The 25,140-nt window shown below is 46.4% G+C and overlaps 1 protein-coding gene and 1 non-coding gene across 6 annotated transcripts in view; both read left to right on the forward strand.

The window, feature by feature from the left end:
* The window catches only part of LOC105473907 (EF-hand domain family member D1), a 51,193-nt gene extending 36,292 nt beyond the window's left edge, over nucleotides 1–14,901 (forward strand). For all 5 annotated transcript variants that reach the window (XM_011728102.3, XM_071073564.1, XM_011728103.3 and 2 more), the window contains exons 3-4: nucleotides 4,239–4,373; nucleotides 13,721–14,901. In XM_011728102.3, the coding sequence (XP_011726404.1) occupies nucleotides 4,239–4,373; nucleotides 13,721–13,855 (270 nt within the window). In that variant the 3' untranslated portion in view covers nucleotides 13,856–14,901. The remainder of the gene's footprint in view (nucleotides 1–4,238; nucleotides 4,374–13,720) is intronic.
* On the forward strand, nucleotides 11,093–11,194 carry LOC112425256 (small nucleolar RNA U13). Its single transcript, XR_003016323.1, has one exon. It is a non-coding gene; the product is annotated as a small nucleolar RNA U13 (small nucleolar RNA).
* Nucleotides 14,902–25,140: the final 10,239 nt, after the last annotated feature.

Raw genomic sequence — 25,140 nt, forward strand, 5'->3', positions numbered from 1 at the left:
GGTTTCACTCTGTCACCCAGGCTGGAGTGCAGTGGCACAATCTCGGCTCACTGCAACCTCCACCTCTCAGATTGAAGCAATTCTTGTGCCTCAGCCTCCCGAGTAGCTGGGATTACAGTTGTGTACCACCACACCTGGCTAATTTTGGTATTTTTAGTAGAGATGGAGTTTCACCATGTTGGTCATGCTGGTCTCGAACTCTGGACCTCAAGTGATCCGCCCGCCTCAGCCTCCCAAAGTGCCGAGATTACCGGTGTGAGCCACCACACCCAGTCAGTGCTCCGTCTTTTCACAGCTGCCTGTCTGGGCCCCACAGAGCACTAGCCTGGTGGGGCTGCCTGTTCTGTTTGCCTCGTGCAGCAATGTGGTGGGGCCTTCTGTGAAGGAAATGCTTTAAGGATAGCAGGGCACGGAGCAACTGGTATGTCACTCCCTCTCTCCACATGCCTCTCATCCACAGCCCTGAAGTCTGCTGGTTTGATCTTTCCCACCCCTGTGTCCCCATCCCCTTGACCTCCAACCTATTCTTGGGGGGCCTGGCCTCCTTCAAGAGGCCTGTCTTCTTTCAAATCAGTGTTCAGGCTCTGATAATCCGCCGCAAACTGAGTCTCTGCCGGCCTCTAGTGAGAGAGTTTGAAGCTGCAGGTGGATGAACGGGGCTGACCGTCGGCCTCTCCGTGGGCATCTTGCTGTGTCCCTTGCTTTGTATTTGACAATATTCACGGTGGCGTTAGGACCCTGAAGGGAGCAAAAGGAAGAGGGTGTCTTACAAGGCGTGTCAGGGTTGCGGCGGTTGAGACTCTCACCCGCATGAAACACGCTTGCCTCTGGGGATTGAGAACCTTGGCAGTAACGATACTAAAGTGAGGGTTTGGAAGGCCTGTAGAAGTTGCTTAACATATCACTCTACTTTAAGTAGTGTTCTTTGCCCTTTTGAGAAGGCTTTTTTTTTTTTTTTTTGGAGACAGAGTCTCGCCCTGTAGCCCAGGCTGGAGTTCAATGGTACGACCTTGGCTCACTGCAACCTCCACCTCCTGGGTTCAAGCAATTCTCCTGCTTCATGCTCCTGAACGGATTACAGGTGCACGCCACCATGCCTGGCTAATTTTTGTATTTTTAGTAGAGACGGGGTTTCACCATGTTGGTCAGGCTGGTCTCGAACTCCTGACCTCGTGATCCGCCCGCCTTGGCCTCCCAAAGTGCTGGGATTACAGGCGTAAGCCACTGTGCCTGCCTAAAAGAAGGCATTCTTTTAGGGAAGAGGGTTATGAAAAAAGACCTGGAAACCTGAAATTTTCCTGTGGGTACACACATTTTAGGTAGCACCTGAAAACCTGGAGAGACCCTCTTTTGATGATGGCTTAGAACATATCAGTTTATATTCTTTCCATATGGAAAAATAAATCATGAAACTTAGATAGCAGTTGTTTGATACGTAAATCACTTAAAATTATTTAAAGAAGAGAACTTAAAAAGCCACAAAATTGCCTTGGGAGAGTACAGGAAGATGGGGGACCTGCCATTTAAGTTTGGCCAATTTATAGCTGGGCATGGTGGCTCATGCCTGTAATCCCAGCACTTTGAGAGACCTGAGGCTAGGAGTTCAAGACCAGTTTGGTCAACATGGCGAAACCCCATCTCTACTAAAAAAAACAAAAATTAGCCAGGCATGGTCATGCTCCTGTAATCCCAGCTACTTGGGAGGCTAAGGCAGGAGGATCACTTGAACCTGGGAGGCAGAGGTAGCAGTGAGCTGAGATCGAGCCATTTTACTCCAGCCTGAGCAACAGAGTGAGACTCCATCTCAAAAAAAAACAGTTTGGCCAATTTATTTATTTAAAAGTTTGTTCTTTGGAGGCCTGAAGATTAATTCATTCAGGTCACATTTTGAATCTGGAGGAGAAGGGTGGATACAAGGATTACTAACAAATGATACAAGGATTACTAACCAACCATTTGGAAGAAAATAAGGTTAATGATTAACCTCACATGATAAATAAAAATAAATTTCAGAGATTAAATATTTACATGGTTAAAAAAAAAGCCATAAAAGTTGTAGAAAAAACGTAGGTGATTGTTTATATAACCTTGCTGCTGAGGAAGGTTTTTCTAAGCATAACACCATATGTAAAATTTTTGAAAGTTGAAAATTAGCATAAACATACTTAAAAGGCAAGTGATAGAGCTGAAGTATTTGAAACATACCAGGTTCTGTGAAGATCTTTAGCAAATGATAAGAAAGGTAAACCATTTAATGCAAAAATGAGACACACTAGAAAAATACAAGTTGTTAAAAAACCATTGGAAATATTAAGTTATTTAGTTTTTAAAAAAATAGTTTATACAGGTTTATTTGATTTTTCTTTTGTCACTGTAAACTAGGATGCTGCTAATTTTTTACTTTCATAGATAATGTTTAAACCATTGTAGGAATGTTTCTGAAGGATAAATTCCCACCAGTGGAATTAATGGTTGGAAGGCAAAAAGCATCTTATTTTCTTTTTTTTCTTTTTTTTTTTTTTTTTTTGAGACGGAGTCTCGCTCTGTCGCCCAGGCTGGAGTGCAGTGGCCGGATCTCAGCTCACTGCAAGCTCTGCCTCCCGGGTTCACGCCATTCTCCTGCCTCAGCCTCCTGAGTAGCTGGGACTACAGGCGCCCGCCACCTCGCCCGGCTAGTTTTTTGTATTTTTTAGTAGAGACGGAGTTTCACCGGGTTAGCCAGGATGGTCTCGATCTCCTGACCTCATGATCCGCCCGTCTCGGCCTCCCAAAGTGCTGGGATTACAGGCTTGAGCCACCGCGCCCGGCCAAGCATCTTATTTTCAGTAAACATTTCCAGGAGTTTGAGACCAGCCTGGGCAACGTAGAAGACCCTGTCTCTACAAATTAAAAAAAAAAAAAAAAAATCCAGGTCTGGTGGCACATAGCTGTGGTTCCAGCTACTCAGGAACTGGAGGCCACAGGACTACCTGAGCCCAGGAGGTCAAGGGTGAGCTGTGATCACACCACAGCACTCCAGAGTGAGACCCTGTCTCAAGAAAATAAATAATTATCGGCCGGGCGCGGTGGCTCACGCTTGTAATCCCAGCACTTTGGGAGGCCGAGACGGGCGGATCACGAGGTCAGGAGATCGAGACAATCCTGGCTAACACAGTGAAACCCCGTCTCTAGTAAAAATACAAAAAATTAGCCGGGCGTGGTGGTGGGTGCCTATAGTCCCAGCTACTGGGGAGGCTGGAGCAGGAGAATGGCGTGAACCCAGAAGGCGGAGCTTATAGTGAGCCCAGATCGCGCCACTGCACTCCAGCCTGGGCAACAGAGCAAGACTCTGTCTTAAAAAAAAAGAAAAGAAAAGAAAAGAAAAGAAATAAATAGGCCGGGTGCGGTGGCTCACACCTGTAATCCCAGCACTTTGGGAGGCCGAGGTGGGCATATCACCTGAGGTCAGAAGTTTGAGACCAGCCTGACCAACATGGAGAAACCACGTCTCTACTAAAATACAAAAAAAATCAGCCAGGCATGGTGGTGCATCCCTGTAATCCCAGCTACTTGGGAAGCTGAGGTAGGAGAATTGCTGGAACCTGGGAGGCAGAGGTTGCAGTGAGCCGAGATCACGCCATTGCACTCCAGCCTGGGCAACAAGAGTGAAACTCCATCTCAAAAAAATAAATAAATAAAAAAGAAAATAAATAAATAAAAGTTTGAGGGCGGGGGGCAGTGGCTCATGCCTGTAATCCTAGCACTTTGGGAGGCCAAGGCAGGCAGATCACTTGAGGTCAGGAGTTTGAGACCAGCCTGGCCAACATGGCGAAACCCCGTCCCTACTAAAAATATAAAAATTAGCTGTGCGTGGTGGCACGTGCCTGTAATCCCAGCTACTCAGGAGACTGAGGCATGAGAATCACTTGAGTCCAGAGGCAGAGGTTGCAGTGAGCCGAGATCATGCCATTGCACTCCAGCCTGGGTGACAGAGCTAGACTCTGCCTCAAAAAAAAAAAAAAGTTTGAATTGGTTTACACTCTCAAATAAATATGAGGGTGCCCATTTCCCTATATCCTTGGGGAAAATGCACATGTTTTCATTTCTGACAATCTGATAAGGGAAAAAAATAATTTGCCACAGGCACACATAAACATCTTTCTTAAGTGATTAGCAGAGTGACTTCGGCTTGGGCCAGAGGCTGGTTGTGAATCTCTCAGTGACAGCGACTCTGATTCCCTGCTTTCTTTCCCCTGTAGTTCCTGCTCATTTTCCACAAGGCCGCTGCGGGGGAGCTGCAGGAGGACAGTGGGCTCATGGCGCTGGCAAAGCTCTCCGAGATCAATGTGGCCCTGGAAGGCGTCAAAGGTGCCAAGAACTTCTTTGAAGCCAAGGTAGGTGCTTCGTTCCTTCTGTGAGGAGCAACCACTCCCAGCCTCCACCCTGTCCACCAGACGGCAGCTGTCGTTTTCATCTCAGCAGAGCAAACCTGCAGAAACAGACCAGGAGGGTCCTCCAAGTCCCCTGCCAATCAGCACAGTGGGTGCCAGTCCACATGAGCTCAGAGTCGGCCTCCTCCATCTCCCTACCCTGTCCACTCGGAGCCTCAGTGTCTTCATCTGTATGATGGAGAGGTGACAACAGGATTGCCTGAATGATGAAACGAGTTCATGTACATGAAAGCGTTTAGCAAGTGCCTGGCTCACTGTGAGCCCTTCGTAGGTGGTATGGGCTGTTGGGACTCTTGTGGAGTTTCGTTTTAGTTTATTCTGGGAGCTTGCCCAGAGACAGAGTGCCTTGGTGACACATCCTGGCCTGCCCAGTCCCCTAAGCAGGACTCTAAATTCTCACTTCTCTTTGAGGCTGCTTGGAGACAGATTTCATCATCTTTCTGCCACGCTGAAAGCCCAGTGCTCTCATCTGACAGTGTCAAGGACAAGCCAACCACTCATTGTGCCTTAAACACTGGCACCATGTGTCCAATTCTGAAAGTGGTTTGGCCCTTCCTTCCTGACTTAGCATTGATTCAGCCCATCTCCAGCAAAGCTGGGCACCGCACTGAGCTCTAAGATACAACTTCTGTCTAAGGATGAAGTGGACATAACTGTTGCCCTTCCCAGGGCACACACATAGTCCAGTGAAGAAAGCAAGCTCCACAATGATACAGAGAGGGTAGAGAGGAGGGAAGGGCTATTTTGCAGGGATGGGTCTTCTCCATCCATTGAGTATATAACATGCAGATGTCTTATGATGCCTTGGCAGAGGTGCTAGGTTGACAGCCCGAGCTTAGCAGGACAGTTTTCAGTCCACTGCTCCAGTGCAAGGTGATACGTGCTCTAGTTGAAGTAGGTTTGAGTGTCTGGGAATGTCTTATCTGGGCATTCAAGACCTGTTATAATCTGGCTCTGATCCCTGCTTCAGCCTCATCCATCCCCTTCAAATGCTGCCACGCCTTTCCCAACTGGATCTGCTGTTCCTTCTGCCTGAACGCCCTACCCAAATGCCTCTGCCTAGAAAACTGCTTCTTCATCCAGACCCATGTTGAAGAGTTCCGTCCCCTGGGCTGCTTTCCCTGACTGTCCATCCTCTTCTGTGTGCCTCTAGTACATGTGGAAGTGGGTTATAATTTATCTTTTTGAGGCACCCTTAGATGCTTTTGGTGAAAGTATGAATTAACCCAACTTTTTATTTTATGTTTTGAGATGGAGTCTCACTCTGCTGCCCAGGCTGGAGTGTAGTGGTAGGATCTTGGCTCACTGCAACTTTGACCCAACTTTTTGTAAAGCAGTTTGAAACTAACTATTCACATTTTATATTTTTCCCTTCCAGAATTCTATCTCTTAAGACGTCTTCTTCTTTTTTTTTTTTTTTTTTTTTTTTTTGAGACTGAGTCTCACTCTGTCGCCCAGGCTGGAGTACAGTGGCGCGATCTTGGCTCACTGCAACCTCCGCCTCCCAGGTTCAAGTGATTCTCCTGCCTCAGCCTCCTGAGTAGCTAGGACTATAGGCACGCACCACCACGCCCAGCTAATTTTTGTATTTTTAGTAGAGATGGGATTTCATCATATTGGCCAGGCTAGTCTCAAACTCCTGACCTCGTGATCTGCCTGCCTCCACCTCCCAAAGTGCTGGGATAACAGGCGTGAGCCACCACACCCATGCAAATGCACATACATGTATGGACAAGGATTTTCATACAATATTGTTAGTAGTATAGAAAAATTAGAAATAACCAAAACTTCCATTATCAGGGAAGTGAGTTCATTATGATATATCCACACATTTGCACACTCTGCAGCTGTCAAAAAATGAGATGCAGCTGCGTGTCCGTGTGGACAGATGTCCAGAATAAATGAAGCAAGACAATATGCTGGAAACCTAATTTTGTAAACATGAAATCCAACCTGGATCATTACATGCCAAAGTGTTAGTAATAGTTGTGTCTGAGGGACTTATTTTATATTTTTGTGATGTTTTACAATGAGTGTGTACTCTTTTTATAACTGGAGAAAAGATGAAAAGAATGACAGTAAAAATTCTTGCAGCTCGTTACGTTCATAGGTCTGCCTCCTCACCTAAACTCAAAGGCAGAGTAGCTATGATAGCTTTGTAATTACAGTGCTTGGTATATAATGGCCCTCAATTAACATCTGCCTAGATGACAAATGGAGGGCATCACCGCTGGATTTGGGAGAGGGCCATAAAGGAGCTGCCATTTGTGACAGATGTTCTGAGATGAATGGGGATTCACCTTGTAATCAAGGAAGGGAGGGCGTTGTGATCGTGGGAACAGCAGGTGGAAGGCTCCAAGGTGTAGAGGGTGAGGCTTGTTTGGAGGCTGCAGAGGTGTCGCAATGTGAGGATACAGGATGTATGAGGGAGCAGGGCTGGTGACGTGTCTGGAGGTGAAAACCAAGATGCAAATATGGTGACCCCAGCCTGGCCATCATGGTGAAACCCGTCTCCACTAAAAATACAAAAATTAGTTGGGCATGGTGGTACACACCTATAATCTCAGCTACTTGGAAAGCTGAGGCAGGAGAATTGCTTGAACCCAGGAGGCGGAGGCTGCAGTGAGCCGAGACGTGCTACTGCACCTCCAGCCTGGGTGACAGAGCATGACTCCACCAAAAAAAGAGAGAGAGAGACGAAAGAAAGAAAGAAAGAGGAAGGAAGGAGGGAGGGAGGGAGGGAGGGAAGGAAAGGAAGGAAAGGAAGGAAAGGAAGGAAGGAAGGAAGGAAGGAAGGAAGGAAGGAAGGAAGGAAGGAAGGAAGGAAGGAAGGAAGGAAGGAAGGAAGGAAGGAAGGAAGGAAGGAAGGGGAGAAAGAGAGAAAGAAAGAAAATATGGTGATCAGGAAACTGGGCCAGCACTTGCCACCCTCTGGCCCACCATGGCACGTATGGTCTATGACTCTCAGACTGGATGGCTCCCGGCTGCACTAGACAGTATTGGACAGAGAGCTCCAGCCTCCCCAAGGCTGAGAGGAGCTCCTCTCTGGGCACCTGGTTGGGAAGGTCAGGCCTTCCCTAGACTGCTGAGTGTCAGAACCACCCGCACACCAGCTTCTCAGGCCCACCCACATCTACCTGGGATTTCTCCAAGGTGGGTTTCAGGAAACATGGAGGTGATGGAGCTGTGATGTGATTCCAACGCACAGCCACAGGTGCAGGGGAGCCCTCGAGTGTTTGGGCTGGGCACTACGAGTACACACTTGCCTGGCGACAGTTTAGACTCAGGGAAGTTTTCACAGAGGTCCCGAGAAGAATTGTGGGTCCAATAAGTGTAGTGACAACCAGACTAGGGAGAAGGAGGGGACAAATTGAGAATTCTCTAGAAGTCTCAGTGTTCATGACCACTCCATTGGAGGTGGGAGGTAGGTGCCATGAGGTTTGTCAAGGAGGGAAGTTGATGATATTTTTCATCAAGACCAGCCTCACAGGCGGAGTGTGGTGGCTCACGTCTGTAATCCCAGCACTTTGGGAGGGCAAGGGGGGAGGATTACTTGAGGTCAGGAGTTTGAGACCAGCCTGGACAACATGGTGAAACCCTGTCTCTACTAAAAATATAAAAATTAGCCAGGCGTGGTGGCAGACACCTGTAGTCCCAGCTACTTGGGAGGCTGAGGCATGAGAATCGCTTGAGCCCAGAGGCAGAGGTTGCAATGAGCCGAGATCACACCATTGTACTCCAGCCTGGGTAACAGAGCAAGACTGTGTCTCAAAAAAAAATAAATAAATAAATAAAGCAAAAATAAATAAAGCCCGGCCTCCCCCTATTCCCAGAATGGCTGTGGTTTGAAGAGGAGAAGTTATGAACTGAGTTTGGTGTCAAGTGTGAGGGGACTTCAGGCACAGGAAAGGTGTGCCCCTTCATTTGAAGGCCATCGTGTTGGTTACAAATAATTTCTCATCACATCCTGTTTGACCGAACCTGGTGACTCCTGGCTGCATGGGAGGTTAGGGAGCGTCTTTTTTTCTGGGATCTGCCTGCCTGGCTGTCATTATGCCACTGGGGAAGGTGAAGATCCTACATGTTGAGGGTCATGGAGTAATTTCTTCCACACATGCCCAATTCTGAACCTGCCATTGGAAAACACTGGAATATCATTATCTCAACTGGGCTTTCTGGAGCCAGGGGTGGCGTCAGTCTCCCTTAGGCCTCTGGGCCATGTGCTAGGCCTCATAGCAAGAAATAAGGCAGGAAATGGGTGCTTCTGGGCACCTCACAACATAGACCACAGGAGCTAACTTCACAAGATATACTTTGAAACCAAGGATTAGAGATTGACCTATGGTAGAACAGAATGGTGCCAGGACTGTGGGGAAGGCTGGCATTTAGGCCTTTGGAGAAGAAGAAGGTATAATCAGAGGTACAAGGAAACCCTGGGGAAATGCTATTTTGGAGGACTGGAGCAGGTTTTAGAAGAGATTAGGCTGGGTGCAGTGGCTCATACCTGGACACTTTGGGAAGCTGAGGCAGGAGAACTGTTCAAGCCCAGGAGTTCAAGGTTGCAGTGAGCTGTGATCCTGCCGCTGCACCACAGCCCGCACAACAGAGCAAGACCCTGTCTCTAAAACAAAACAAAACAAAACAAAACAAAACAAAACAAAAAGCAAACATAACAAAATGGAGTTTTTAGTCCCTGCCTCTAGGGATTATAATTCCGTAAGAGTAAAAGTGACCTGGTGCAGTGGCTCACACCTGCAATCCCAGCACACTTGGGAGGCCAAGGTGAGAGGATTGCTTAAGCCCAGGAGTTTGAGACCAGCCTGAGCAACATGGCAAGACCCCATCTCTACACACACACACACACACACACACACACACACACACACACACACACACCTTTCTGTATAAGCATAACTCTTGCTGTTAATATTCTCAGAGTTACCTGTCTTCCGAAATGGACCCTTGTCAAACGCAGGGGAATTTAGAAAGTGGACACTGCGATTTTTCATTGAAATGGGAGCATCCAGGCCTGGCGCAGTGGCTCATGCCTATAGTCCCAGCACTTTGGGAGGCTGAGGTGGGAGGATTGCTTAAGGCCAGAAGTTTGAGACCAGCCTGGGCAACATAGTGAGATCTTGTCATTATAAAAACAAAAATAGTAGCTGGGTGTGGCGGTGCACGCCTGTAGTCCCAGCTACTCAGGAGGCTGAATTGGGAGGAACACTTGAGCCTGGGAGATTGAGGCTGCAGTAAGCCATGACTGCACCACTGCACTCCAATCTGGGTGACGGATTAAGACCGTGTCTCAAAATAAAAAAGACATTTAGAAAGTTGAGAACTCTGCTCCAACTCCCCTAAAAGACAGTTAAATGTTGGGAAATATAAGGATTACTTCTTCCTTTGTCCTCCAATGTTATAAAAAGAATGTAAACATTGAAAAAGATCATATCATATTCATTCTCTGAAGCCATTGATTCTGATAAAGTCACATAAAAATGACACATTAGAAAAAAAAAATTATATCAATGAATGTAGCTCTAAGAATCTTAAAACTTCAGGGGCCAGGAGCAGTGGCTCATGCTTGTAATCCCAGAACTTTGGGAGGCCAAGGTGGGCACCTCACTTGAGTTTAGGAGTTCGAGACCAGCTGGCCAACATGGTGAAACCCTGTCTCTACTGGAAAAAAAAAAAATTAGCTGGGCATGGTGGCGTGTGCCTATAATCCCAGCTACTCGGGAGGCTGAAGCAGGAGAATCACTTGAACCCGGGAAGTGGAGGTTGCAGTGAGCTGAGATCACACCATTGAACTCCAGCCTGGGTGACAGAGTGAAACTCCATCTCAAAAAAAAAAAAAAAAAAAGAATCTTAACAACTTCAAAAAACGGAATGCAGTGATTACATTTAAGGATGTATATGTTAAAACTGCAAGAATGATTTGAAAATGTTGCTATCATAGGTATATCAAGAAAAAAGTCATTTAAATTAAATATCTCAAAGGTATTTGGTAAAGTTTAATACCCATTCATAATAAAACATTTTAAAATAAGAAAACAATGCTTCTTTAGCACGGTAAAAGAATATTGGCCAAGCGCAATGGCTCACACCTGTAATCCTAGCACTTTGGAAGGCTGAGGCGGGCGGATCACCTGAGGTGGAGAGTTCGAGACCAACCTGACCAACATGGACAAACCTCATCTCTACTAAAAAACAAAATTAGCTGGGCGTGGTGGCGCCTGCCTGTAATCCCAGCTACTCAGGAGACTGAGGCAGGAGAATCGCTTGAACCTGGGAGGCAGAGATTGCAGTGAGCTTAGATCGTACCATTGCACTCCAGCCTGGGCAATGAGAGTGAAACTCCGCCTCAAAAAAAAAAAAAAAGAAAAAGAAAAGAAAAAAAAGAATATTTATTTTCCTCATAAATATCAAGGCATTCTATAAAGCAGTAATATTAAATCACACAGTATGGGTGCAGGAATAAACAAATCAGTCAGTGGCACAGGATAGAGAATAGAAACATCTCTTTCATGTGGGAACTTAGAATATGAAGAAAATTGGGAGAATAATGGGCTAGCAATAAAAGGTGCTGAGACAATTAGCTATGCACTTAGGAAGATAAAGTCAAGTCCCTACTTTATACTCTTCACTAAAATAAGTGCACTTAGATCCTTTTGTGGTTCATAATGTGATGACTGGGTTTTCATGCCCATGTGTGAAGTGTGCCTCCCTACAATCTTGTTAAGATGACAGCACATTGCCTTCTGACGGGAAAGAAAAGTGAAATAAGTGAGCTTATTTTTGTGGCTTAAGGGGCCAAATGAGAACACAAAACCACAAAGGTATTAAAAGGAAATTCAGGAAAATGGGTTTAGAACCTCGGGGGTTTAGAAGACCGTCTTAAACATGCCATAAAATGCAAATGGCAGAACGGAAATGCTTGATCAATTTGATTACATCAAAATGTTAAATATGTGTGTCATCCCAAATGCCTTAGAGCTAAAAGATGAGCAAAAAACTGGGAGAAAGTAACTAAAATATGTATAACCAGAGACTAATACCTAGAATTTATAAGGAAAGTAAATATTCTTTTATTTATTTATTTATTTATTTGCCTTATGTAAGTCAAATTGGGGCTGAGCTCAGTGGTACATGCCTATAATCCCAATGCTTTAAGAGGCTGAGGTGGGAGAATTGCTTGAGCCCAGGAGTTTGAGACCAGCCCAGGCACATAGTGCAATCCCATCTCTACAAAAAATTTTAAAAACTAACCTACAGGTGGCATGCACCTATAGGCCTAGCTGCTCAGGATGCTGAGGTAGGAGGATTGCTTGAGCTCGGGAGTTCGAGGCTGTAGGGGACTGATTGTGCCACTGTACTTCAGCCTCAACCTGGGCGATGGAGCAAGACTGTTTCTTAAAAAAAAAAAAAAGGAACTGCAAATTTTAAAATAATAATATAATAACTGAATAGAAATGTGGGCAAAGGATATAAACGGGCAATTTACAAAAGAGGAAATAAAACAAGGTTGTTGGCTATCTGATTGGCAAAAAGTAAAAACATTAATGATAACCTTGGCAATGTTGTGGGGAAATGAGAGCTTCCAGTTCGTGATTGTGGGGGTGTAAATCAGAACAGCAGCTTTGGAGAACAATGTAATAGTCTATTAACATACATAAGGCTGGGTGTGGTGGCTCATGCCTGTAATTCTAGCACTTTGAGAGGCTGAGGCGGGTGAATTGCTTGAGCTCAAGAGTTCAAGACCAGCCTGGGTGACATGGTAAAACCCTGCCTCTACTAAAAATACAGAAATTAGCCAGGCATGTGATGACGTGTTCCTGTAATCCCAGCTACTAGAGTGGCTGAGGCAGAAGGATCAGTTGAGCCCCGGAGGCACAGGTTGCAGTGAGCTAAGATTGCGGCATTACACTCCAGCCTGGGCAAGAGTGAGACTGTCTTAAAAAAAAAAAAAAAAAAAAAAAGTACATACTCAACGAGTTTGGAAATTTTACAAATTGAGACACACTCACAGAATCAGTTCTAGAACAGATGATTTTTAGATGGTTTTATCCGATATGATATTATTGAAGACAAATTGTTGATTTAAAATACTCAAATGGCACCAAATTCCATTCACAATACCAGCAAAACCATGTAATATCCAGAAGCAAATATAGGACGACTGATTTAGTGAGCAACATAAAGGCATAAGTGAATGAAAACTGAGGCATTCAGCGAAAACTGTATTTTTAAAAATTATTATTGTTATTTTGAGATGGAGTCTCACTGCAGCCTCGACCACCAAGGCTCAAGTGATTCTCCTGCCTCAGCCCCTGAGTAGCTGGGATTACAGGCACATGTCACCACGCCTGGCTATTTTTTGTATTTTTAGTAGGGACAGGGTTTCACCATATTGGCCAGGCTGGTCTCAGACTCCTGGCCTCAGGTGATCCGCCCGCTTCAGCCTCCCAAAGTGCTGGGATTACAGGCTTGAGTCACCACCACACCCAGCCCACGGAGAAATGTATTTTAAAGGTATCCCTTTGCCATAGGCAGATGGATGCAATTCCAGTCAAAATCCCATGAGGGGACTGGGTGCAGTGGCTCATGCCTGTAATCCTAGCACTTTGGGAAGTCAGGGCCGGTGAATCACCTGAGGTCAGGAGTTCGAGACCAGCCTGACCAATATGGTGAAACCCCTTCTCTACTAAAAATATAAAAATTAGCGAGGCATGGTGATGTGCGCCTGTAGTCCTAGCTACTCGGGAGGCTGAGACAGAAGAATTGCTTGAACCTGGGAGGCGGAGATTGCAGTGAACCAAGATCATGCCACTGCACTCCAGCCTGAGCGACAGAGTGAGACTCCGTCTCAAAAAAAAAAAAAAAAAAAAAAAAAAAAAAAAAAAAATCCCATCAGGGGATTCATTTTAGTTTGCCTTTTTCCCTACCACTGAACAATATTAGTGTGAAATTAAAATAATGTAAAAGTGGTTAATAAACTGGGATGTTAAACTGTATCCTGAAAAAAACGTCAAGTAGAATGACCAACCCCAGCAAAAGAAGCACATGGGGGCACAGCAACAAATCCAGTGATGTGTTAGAGATGGTGTCTGTGCCAACAGAAAGCAACTTCTGAAGGCCACACGGAAAGAGTGCTTGCTGGGGTCCTGTCCTCCATAGGCCCACGTTGCCTTGTCCCTAGGTCTGCTGAATGGGCTGTTCGCTCAGGTGTCAGCAGCTCCAGGGTCCTCTGCCCTGCCTTACTCTGTTGGTCTGTGTCTGCTGTTTCTCTGCAGGTCCAAGCCTTGTCATCGGCCAGTAAGTTTGAAGCGGAGTTGAAAGCTGAGCAAGATGAGCGGAAGCGGGAGGAGGAGGAGAGGCGGCTTCGCCAGGCGGCCTTCCAGGAGCTCAAGGCCAACTTCAGTACATAGTCCTGCTGACCTTGCCCTCTGCCCACAGCTGTGCCTCACAGATGCCCCAGGAAGAGATGACAGGCATCTTCATCACTGCTGCCAGTCCCCTCCTGAGCCAGCATCTCCACCCATCACCCTGTGCCAGCTCCCATGCCAGCCTTCATTCCTCCCAGTGTCCAAGCCCCTCCGGGGGTCCTGGGGTGGGCCAGATGCCTGCCCATCTCTGTCTCCGGCCTCTGCTCCTCCACCCTACCCGTAGCCAGAACTTGTATCTTCTCAGCGACCTTCACTTCGTCCTTGTCCCTTTACCATTCCACATCAAAGAGTAGTCTCTGTCAATTTGTAAAGATATGTCTGTCTTTTTGGGTCCTCAGAGAAAATGCCCATTTTCAAGAGGAATTCTCTGCACTCCTCTGCTTCCCATCCAGCTTGCCTGTTCTCATCTTTGGTAGGATTCTGCCAGTTGCTTTTACATCTTCTGTTCCTGGGTAATGGTGGGTCTTAATGGAGGCTGGGTGGACCACTGCCCATTCACTCTTCAACAGGAGGAACAGCATGCCGCCACGGTGACACACATTAGAGAAAGGACAGAGGTCTGCTCCTTCCTGCCACCTTTCTCCTGGCCCTTTAGCATTCCCCCAGTCCCTCCCTCTTCACCCTGCTCGTCTGTGTCTTCCCAGTTCAGCCTTTTTCCTACTCTTAAATACTGTGCTACTTCACTGTAAGAATGAAAGAACAGTTAGGATACCAATGAGTAAAAGGGTTCCTGGTCACTCTGACTCTGTGCAAATTGTATTACAGTAGACCCCTGACATTCCCAAGTGACAGATCCAGGGCCTTTCAAACATCCCCAAAGTCATGGCCATGCTCACCATTAGCCAGTTTCTAACATCTGTTTCAGGGTATCGAGCTGTAGATGTTCTTACCCCCCATACTTGTGAGTTCTTGGAGTTGCTCCCAAATACAAGGGGTTATGTTGTATTTTTAACAAATATATCCTGTTGTCATATTTATTCTCTTTTGTAACTGCTATCTTTACAATAAAGAAATCACCTGCCTTTCTATCTCACAGCTGTTTCTTTTTACATTGTACAAATAATGTGACCATCACATCAACGTGCCTGGAATTTTCTTGAATTAAAGGAGAGAGTAGGGTATTTTCTATAGGAGCCAAGTCCCATCCAGGGCTTCTGTTTGACACCGAGTCCTGAAGTACAGTTAGAAATGGGAACTAGAGGCCAGGCACGGTAGCTCACGTCTGTGGTCCCAGCACTTTGGGAGGCTGAGGCGGCCGGATCACTTGAGGTCAGGAGTTCAAGACTAGCCTGGTCAACATGGTGAAACCCCATTTCTAGTAAAAATATAGCTGGCCTGGTGGTGCACACCTGTAATCCCAGCTACTCAGGAGGCTGAGGTGGGAGAATCCCTTGAACCAGGGAGGCAGAGTTTGCAGTGAGCAGAGATGGTGCCGCTGCACTCCAGCATAGGCAACAGAGCAAGACTCCATCTCAAAAAAAAAAAAAAAAAAAAAAAAAAGAAATGAGAACTAGAGGGCTGTTTTTCACTCTATAGGATTCAGAGTACTGAGCTTATCTGTTGCACTCCCCTTCCCTTCTGTGAGGATGCCTTCAGCTGCAGGGAAAAACCACAGCTTCATTTCTTTTGCTTCTTAGATCCCTTGAAACTGTGATGAGAGCCAATGCCCCTCCCCCGTATGTATAATCCAGGATATTTGGGCTACCCATGCAAGGACCTCTGTCCCAAGAGAACACCCTTTGCTCCTCAGGAAGGATCATTCTGTGTTACACAAATCCAAGACCTATGCTTTGCAGACATCATTTTTCTAGCTGGTGTCACCCTCTAGTCTCCCTACCAGAGGGGACGGACATGAAAAAGGAGTAGAGATCCTTACCATATGATACAGCAATCCTACTCCTTCCTATTTCTTCAGACTACATGAGTGCTTATGTCCACACAAAAACCTGCACATGAAGCTTTTATTTTTTTATTTTTTTTGAGACAAGGTCTAGCACTGTAACCCAGGCTGGAGTGCAGTGGCGCGAAGATGGCTCACTGCAGCCTCAACCTCCTAGGCTCAAGTGATCCTCCTGCCTCAGCCTCCCAAAGTGCTGGGATTGCAAGCATGGGCCACTGTGGCCGGCCTGCACATGAATCTTTATAGCAGCTTTATTCCTAATTGCATAGACTTGGAAACAATCAAAATGTTCCTCAATAGGTGAGTGCATAAACGATGATACATCTGCACAGTTGAATATTATTCAGTGATGAGAAGTATTTACCAATAGAAAGAAATGAGTTATCAAGTAATGAGAAGGGAGGAAACTTACATGCATACTGCTAAGTGAAAAGCCAGTCCTAATCTGGGTGTGGGGCACTTGTTCATGGTGTTCTAGCTGCTCGTGGCTGAAGAGGAAGGATAACTGGAGCCTCGGAGTTCGAGTGTAGCCTGAGCAACATAGTGAGACCCCATCTCAAAAAAAAAAAAAAAAGCCAATCTGAAAAGGCTACATACTATTTGATACCAACTATGGTATGACATCCTGGGAAAGGTAAAAGTGTGAAGACAGTGAAAAGATCAGTGGTTGTCAGCAAGGAGAGGGGGAGGACTTTTAGGGCAGTAAAACTTATTCTCCATGATGCTATCGATGCTGCTGGATGAATGTCATACATCTGTCAAAACCTATAGAATGTGCAACACAAAGAATGCACCCTAGGCCAAGTGCAGTGGCTCATGCCTGAAATCCCAGCACTTTGGGAAGTGGAGGCAGGAAGATTGCTCAAGCTCAGGGGTTCGAGACCAGCCTGGGCAATATAGTTGTACCCTGAGTCTACAAAAAACTTTTAAAAAGCCAAGCTTGGCTGGGAGTGGTGGCTCAGCACTTTGGGAGGCTGAGGCAGGGGGATTGCTTGAGCTCAAGAATTTGAGACCAGCTGGGGCAATATGGTGAAACCCTATTTCTATCAAAAATTCAAAAAAAAATTAGCTGGGCATGGTGGCAGCCACCTGTGGTCCCGGCTACTCAGAAGACTGAGGCTGAGGTGGGAGGATTGCTTGAGCCCAAGAAGTGGAGGTTGCAGTGAGCCGAGATCGTGCCACTGCACACCAACCTGGGTGACAGAGTGAGACCGTGTCTCAAAAAGAAAAATAAAGGCCAAGTGTGGTGGCATGCACCTGTGCTCTCAACTACTCAGGAGGCTGAGGTGGAAGGATGGCTTGAGCCCGGGAGGAGAAGGTTGCAGTGAGCCAGGATCATGCCACTGCACTCCAGCCTGGATGACTGATTGAGAGCCTGTCTCGAAAAGGAAAGAGAAGAATGCATCCTAATATTAACTATGGAGTTTAATAATGCGTCAATATGGGCATGTCAATTGTAACAAATATACCACATTAAAATAACATAATAATAGGGAATGGGGAGTTGGGGTGAGAGGGGTACATAGGAACATGTACTTTTGGCTCCATATTTCTGTAAACCTGAAACTTCTCTAAAAAATACAGTCTAGGGTGGGTGTGGTTCATGCCTGTAATCCCAACACTTTGGGAGGCCTAGGTGGGCGGATCACCTGAGGTCAGTAGTTCGAGACCAGCCTGGCCAACATGGTGAAACCCTGTCTCTACTAAAAATGCAAAATATTAGCTGGGAGTGGTGGTACACGCCTATAATCCCAGCTACCCGGGAGGCTGAAGCAGGAGAATCGCTTGAAAACCAGAAGGCGGAGGTTGCAGTGAGGTGAGATCGTGCCACCATACTCCAGCCTGGATGACAGAGCAAGACTCCATCTCAAAAAGATAAATAAATAAATAAACATCTAATGGTGAAGGAGACAAGAAAAAAAAAGCCTATTAATTTAAAAAGAAGGAAGAGAATGGAGATAGCAGTGTCATTACTTGAAGCATCCGTTTGCCTTTCTGGACAAGTGGGCCCACGTGAGAACTAAAACTCTTGATTGCTTGTTACAGACTGTGAAAATAAAAATAAACGGCCGGGCGCGGTGGCTCAAGCCTGTAATCCCAGCACTTTGGGAGGCCGAGACGGGCGGATCACGAGGTCAGCAGATCGAGACCATCCTGGCTAACACAATGAAACCCCGTCTCCACTAAAAATACAAAAAAATTAGCCGGGCGTGGTGGCGGCGCCTGTAGTCCCAGCTACTCGGGAGGCTGAGGCAGGAGAATGGCGGGAACCCGGGAGGCGGAGCTTGCAGTGAGCCGAGATCGCGCCACTGCACTCCAGCCTGGGCGACAGAGCGAGACTCCGCCTCAAAAAAAATAAATAAATAAAAATAAAAATAAAAATAAACAAATAAGGCTGGGTGCAGTGACTCATGCCTGTAATCCCAGCACCTTGGGAGGCTGATGCAGGTGGATTACTTGAGGTCAGGAGTTTGAGACCCACCTGGCCAACATGTCAAAACCTCATCTCTGCTAAAAATACAAAAAAATTAACCGGGCATGGTGGCATGTGCCTGTAGTCCCAGCGACTCGAGAGGCTGAGGCAGGAGAATCCCTTGAACCCTGGGAGGCAGAGGTTGCAGTGAGCCAAGATCACGCCACTGCATTCCAGCCTGGGTGACACTGTCTCAAAAAATAAAAATAAAAATAAATAAATAAAACTTTTGATTGCAAGCAATAGAAAATCCAACACAAAAGGACTTCAGACAAAACAGGACACATTGGACCATGTCACTACAAAGGCCAGGGAGAGGATGTCGTTCCTCCCTCTTGGCCACAAAGTCCCCCAGAGGCTGCTCCCTTGTGCCTCCCGCCCTCTGTCTCCAGTGCCATGATCACAGCTCAGACCTTCATAGGTTCCTTCCTGGGTCTCTACCGTGGGCTCCTCACTGGTTTCTCTGCCCTCATTATAACCTGATTGTCTACTTTGCAGCTGGAGTAATCCTTAGAAAATGCAAACCTGTTCCTAACATCTCCCCTTCAATTTTTGATTCCCCACTTTCAGGATCTGGCCCCAACTCATCTCTCCAGCTCCATCTCTTGTCCCTCCTCCCTGTCCTGTCTCCTTCCAAACTCTATACTCCTGGTATGTGCAATGCCTAACCGATCCTAGAAAATTCCACACCTCCAGGCTTTTGCATATGCAGTTTCCTCTGCCTGGCACTCCCTCCCTCCCTTCCACAGGTGGGCTACTTCTCACTGTTAAAGACTCAGCTCAGAGATTATCTTCAGGAAGCTTCCTTGATGCTCCCAGCCCAGGTAAATTGTCCCTTCTCAGGGCTCCCATTTCCCCCTGAGTTTCTCTCTACTGTAATCCTGACAGCTTGAGGCAGTAGCCCTCTTTTTACTTCTCAGCCTCCCTGTTTGGACTGTGAACTCTTTGCAGGGCAGGAAGTTTGCCTTGCCTATGCTATAGGCCCAGCATGCTGCGTGGCATGTAGCAGGCAACCCTTGCATGATGGTTTTACAAGGACATGCCAGGTTTGTTAGAGCAGACAGATGGGCAAGGCAGGATCATTACCACTGATGTCAGAGATCTTCTGAGTACTCCACCATGAGAGCCTGAGGGGCCAGCTCTGAAAGTGGAGACTGGCTGGGTGCGATGGCTCATGCCTGTAATCCCAGCACTTTGGGAGGCCGAGGCGGGCGGATCACCTGAGGTCAGGAGTTCGAGACCAGCCTGACCAACATGGAGAAACCTCGTCTCTACTAAAAACACAAAATTAGTCGGGTGTGGTGGTGCATGCCTGTAATCTCAGCTATTCGGGAGGCTGAGGCAGGGGAATTGCTTGAACCCAGGAGGTGAAGATTGCTGTGAGCTGAGATTGTGCCACTTGCACTCCAGCCTGGGCAATAAGAGCGAAATTCCATCTCAAAAAAAAAAAAAAAGAAAAGAAAAGAAAAGAAAAGAAAGAAAGGAAAAGAAAGAAAGTGGAGAGAGCAGAGCTTGTGGGAATATCTTTCTCACTGGAAGAGAGAGAGGTCACTCCTCAGGGCCCTCCTTTGACTGAGCAATAGGAAACACAACACACCAATTAGTCTTGCCTAGGCCCTGGAGGCTGTGTGATGTAATGGAATTTGGACTCCAACACTAGGCAAGTAATTGAACCTCACTGAGCCTCCGTTTCCTCACCTGTAAAATGGGCACGATGATGACCTACCTGGAAGATTCCATGCCTGCCATATATTTAGTGCTCAGGACACATGGGTCCCCTTTCTCCCCTCCCTCCTCCACTACTGTAACTCTGTCTCCTCCTGAGCCCTGAGTCTCCACAGTTAGGTCCAAGAGTCTTAGGCCAGGGTAGCCCAGAAGTGCTCAGTCCTGGCTGCTGTCTTGGCTACAAGTGCAGATGCCCATGGACCCAGGTTCTCTGTTATTTTGAGACCCCTTTCCTGACCAGCCCAGGGAATTTCTGCCATCTGCCGGCTCACTTGCATGCTCCTGGCGGCTGCCAGTTACTGAATGTGGCCTGACAGCTGTGGCTTTGTCGCTACTCAGATTTCTCCTTGTCTGCCTGTCCACAAGGCCAGATGCTGGCACATCCCTGCCCACCTGGACTGACTGTACTATACAAGAATGATGATTCCATAGCTGCCTTCTGGGTCCTGTGATGGCAGTGGGGCTCTCAGGAGCCAATTCAGAATTCTACAATTTAGAAAGTCTGGGCATGGTGTCTCATGCCTGTAATCCCAACACTTTGGGAGCCCAAGGCAGGAGGATTGCTTCAGCCCATGACTTCAAGACCAGCCTGGCCAACACAGCAAAACCCCATTTCTACAAACAAATACAAAAAAATTTAGTCGGGCATCGTGGTGGGCACCTGTAGTCCCAGCTACAAGGGAGGCTGAGGCAGGAAGATCACTTGAGCCTGGGAAGTCAAGGCTGAAATGAGCTGAGATCACACCACCACGCTCCAGCCTGGTGACAAAGCAAAATTCTATAACTTAGGGAGGCACTAAGGATGAGACCTCAGCAGGGGTCAATTTTTTTTCCTCCACTCCTTTCCAAAACCAGTGGCTTTTGTCATTCTGCCATGGGGTGTTGAGCATGTACATTGCTGTTGCCATCTTGTTATTAGTAGTATTTTTTCTTTTTCTTTTTTTGAGATAGGGTCTCGCTCTGTCACCCAGGTTGGAGCGCAGTGGCACGATCTCAGCTCACTGCAACCTTCATCTCCCAGGCGCAAGCGATTCTCATGCTTCAGCCTCCTGAACAACTGGAACTACAGGCGCATGCCACCATGTCCAGTTACTTTTTGCATTTTTGGTAGAGAAGGGGTTTTATCATGTTGGCCAGCCTGGTCTCGAACTCCTGAGCTCAAGCAATCCGCCCACTTTGGCCTCCCAAAGTGCTGGGATTACAGGTTTGAGCCACTGCACCTGGCCTCTATTTTTCTTTACAGAGTCAATCAAGTTAAAGCTGTTGCCTTGTTGGTTTTTTACTTATTTTTATTTTTGTAGAGACAGAATCTTGCTCTGTCACTCAGACTGGAGTGCAGTGACGTGATCATAGCTCACTGCAGCCTCAAATTCTGGGACTCAAGCGATCCTCCCACTTCAGCCTCCCAACTAGCTGGAACTATAGGCACAGGCCACCATGCTTGGCTAGCTGTTACCTTTTGAAGGGCAATTTGGTAGACTGTTAAAATTAAAAATTGTATTTGTATTATTTATGTTTATGTTAACAAATCACATTGTGACTTAGTGGCTTAAAACAATGATTAATATTTATTATCTCACACAGTTTCTGAGGGCCAGGAATTTAGAAGCAATTTGACTGGGTAGTTGGTTTGGGCTCAGGGTCTCTCATGAGGCTGCAGCAAAATGCCAGCTGGGACTACAGTCATCTGAAGGCTTGACTGAGACTGGGGGACCTGTCTTACACAACTTACTCCTGTGATTGATGCTGGCTATTGGCAGGAGGCCTCAGTTGCCTGCCATGTGAACCTCTCCATGAGGCTGCTTGAGTGTCCTCACAGCATGGCAGCTGGCTTCCCCCAGAGCAAGTGATATGAGAGAGTAAAGGGCAAGCCTTTTAAGACCTAGCTTCCTGAATCACACTCTGCTATTCTACTAGTCACATAGGTCAGCCCTATTGGCAAAAGTCATTGGGAGTCATCTTAGAGGCTGGCTACTTTGGAATCAGTCAGAGTTCTTAATTGCAAGTAACAGAATCTAAACCAGACTGATTTAAGCAGAAAAGGAATTGATTGAAAAGACAAGGAGGAGTCCCCAGAATCACCAGCAGGGCTGGGGGGTGCAGGCTAAGGAAGCAGGCAGGAGGCCAGGAGGCTGGGACAGCAGCCAAAAGCACACCATGGGAACCAGTTGCTGCCCTGGCTGACAAGCGTGCTGTGGTGTCCTGCTTCTTCAGGTCATTTACTCCACATCAGAATCTGAGTCTGAGCCTAGTCACATGCCCACATGTCAGGAGTGGGACAGGAGAGTATCTGGGCTTTTTGTGTTCTGTAAGGGGAGGCAAGCTCTGCCAGCCACCAAGATTCTCATTTTCCACAAACATGGGAAAGAATTTCAGTATTTCAACTGAAAGTAATTCACTATCTTAGTTCAGCAGAACTGTCATAAAGAACGGCAGGTGTCCACTGCAGAGATACTCATGAGCTTTGGCCCAGAAATGTATCCTATAGGTATGTATAAAAATGAACAAGGATGTATTTAAGGGAATACTCATTACAGTGTTGTTTGTAATAGCAAAAATGCTGGAAACAATCAGCATATCCATCAGCAGGGGATCGGTTCAGTATATTAGATACATCCACGTAAGCGTGCACTGATAAGCAGCCACTGAAAAAACATGGATGCCACCAAGACATCTTGTTTCTTGGAAACAGGCCAGGAGCAGAACAGCATGCACAGTAATGCTCAGGTGTTCCGTTTTGTTTTGTTTTTTAGCTGGGAGGAATAAAGTCATGTGTATTAGTCCATTCTCATATTGCTATAAAGAACTACCTGAGACTGAGTAAGTTATGAAGAAAAGAGGTTTAATTGGCTCATGGTTCCACAGGCTGTACAGGAATCATGGCTGGGGCAGGCCTTAGGAAACTTACAATCATGGAAGAAGGTGAAGGGGACGCCAGCACAAAGCAGGAAGTGCTACACACTTTCAAACAACCAGGTCTCCTGAGGACTCTATCATGAGAACAGCAAGGTGGAAGTCTGCCTCCATGATTCAATCACCTCCCACCAGGCCCTCCTCCAATATTATGAATTACAATTCAACATGAGATTTGAGTGGCGACACAGAACCAAACCATATCACTCTGTCTCTACCCAAGTGGACTGTAAGCTTTATAAGGTGGGTGATCAGGTGGATTTGGGAGCAACCATTGAATCTCCAGCACTTAGTGGTACTGAGAATGAAGGAAAATGCCATACTTGTTTTGTTTGTTTGAGACGGAGTTTTGCTCTCGTTGCCCAGGCTGGAGTGCAGTGGCATAATCTCGGCTCACCGCAACCTCCGCCTCCTGGGTTCAAGTGATTCTCCTGCCTCAGCCTCTTGAGTAGCTGGGATTACAGGCATGTGCCACCATGCCCGGCTAGGTTTTTTTTCTTTTTTTGTATTTTTAGTAGAGATAGAGTTTCTCCATGTTGGTCAGGCTGGTCTTGAACTCCCGACCTCAGGTGATCCACCTGCCTCAGCCTCACGAAGTGCAGGCGTGAGCCACTGCATCGGGCCTTTTTTTTTTCTTTTTTCGCTCTGTTGCCCAGGTTGGAGTGCAGTGGCATGATCTTAGTTCACCTCAACCTCTACCTCTCGGATTCAAGTGATTCTCCTGCCTCAGCCTCCCAAATAGCTGGGACTACAGGTGCTCGCCACCACACGTAGCTAATTTTTGTAATTTTAGTAGAGACGGGGTTTCATCATATTGATCAGACTGGTCTTGAACTCCTGACCTCAGGTGAGTCACCCGCCTCGGCCTCCCAAAGTGCTGGGATTACAGGCATGAGCCACCGCACCTGGCTGGAGAATGCCATACTTGTTAATGCATGCAACATTTTTGGGGAGACCACACAAGAAATTGATGGAAGGAGAACCTGAGGGTCCTAGATAGGTCTTGCGGCAGGGAGGATTTAAATTTTTTCCTTTATATGTGTTTGAATTCTAAAAACTATGAAACCATAAACATGTATTGCTTTAGTACTACAATGACTACTACTACCACCACCACCAGCACCTCAATTGTTAATAACAGTTAATAAAAAAGACAGGGGGCTGGGTGTGGTTGCTCATGTGTGTAAACCCAACACTTTGGGAGGCCGAGGTGGGTGAATCACCTGAGATCAAGAGTTCGAGACCAGCCTGGCCAACATGGCGAAACTCTGTCTCTACTAAAAATACAAAAATTAGCCAGGCATGGTGGCACACACCTGTAATCTCAGCTGCTAGGGAAGCCATGGCAGGAGAATTGCTTGAACCCTGGAGGCGGAGGTTGCAGTGAGCCAAGATTATGCCACTGCACTCCAGCCTGGGCAACAGAGTGAGACTCTGTCTCAAAAATAAATTAACAAATTAAAAATAAATTAAAAAGAGAGGGGAATGTCTGACCACAAAGAAAACAAGAAGAGCACATCCCACTTGAATGTGCAAGTGGGAACCCTCTGGGATAGCAGAAATATGAAACCCTAAAGATGGAAAATTCTCAGATAAAAATGAATAACATTTTGGGATGCATCATGGGACATTAGTTGAAAGGATACATTTATTGTATTACAAGGTTTTTTTAAAAAATGATTTGATGTCTTGTACATTCAGAGGTTGGAAATGAGAACAGAATTAAAAATATGCAATTACATTTATAATAAAAATGTTTTTCTAACATAAAAATGGGTTTCTTTTCATAGTTATTGTCTGCATAGCCTTTCTTGTTTGTTCAGTTCTCCGGTACAATTATCTTTTTTTTTTTTTTTCCACCTAAGCTGGAGTACAGTGGCATAATCATAGCTCACTACCGCATGAAACTCCAGGACTCAAAAGATCCTTCCACCTCAGCCTCCCAAGTAGCTGAAACTACAGGTGTGTGCCACCACACCCGGCCAATTTAAAAACATTCTCTTTATTTATTTAGAGATAGTCTTGTTCTGTTGTCCAGGCTGGAGTGCAGTGGCACAATCTCGGCTCACTGCAACCTTCACCTCCCAGGTTCAAGAGATTCTCACGTCTCAGCCCCCAAGTAGCTGGCATTACAGGCACACACCACCATGCCTGGCTAATTTTTGTATTTTTAGTAGAGACGGGGTTTCTCCATGTTGGCCAGGCTGGTCTTAAACTCCTGGCCTCAAGTGATCCACCTACCTCAGCCTCTCTAAG

Source organism: Macaca nemestrina, chromosome 11 (genome assembly GCF_043159975.1).
Source record: "Macaca nemestrina isolate mMacNem1 chromosome 11, mMacNem.hap1, whole genome shotgun sequence".
Taxonomy (NCBI): Eukaryota; Metazoa; Chordata; class Mammalia; order Primates; family Cercopithecidae; genus Macaca; species Macaca nemestrina.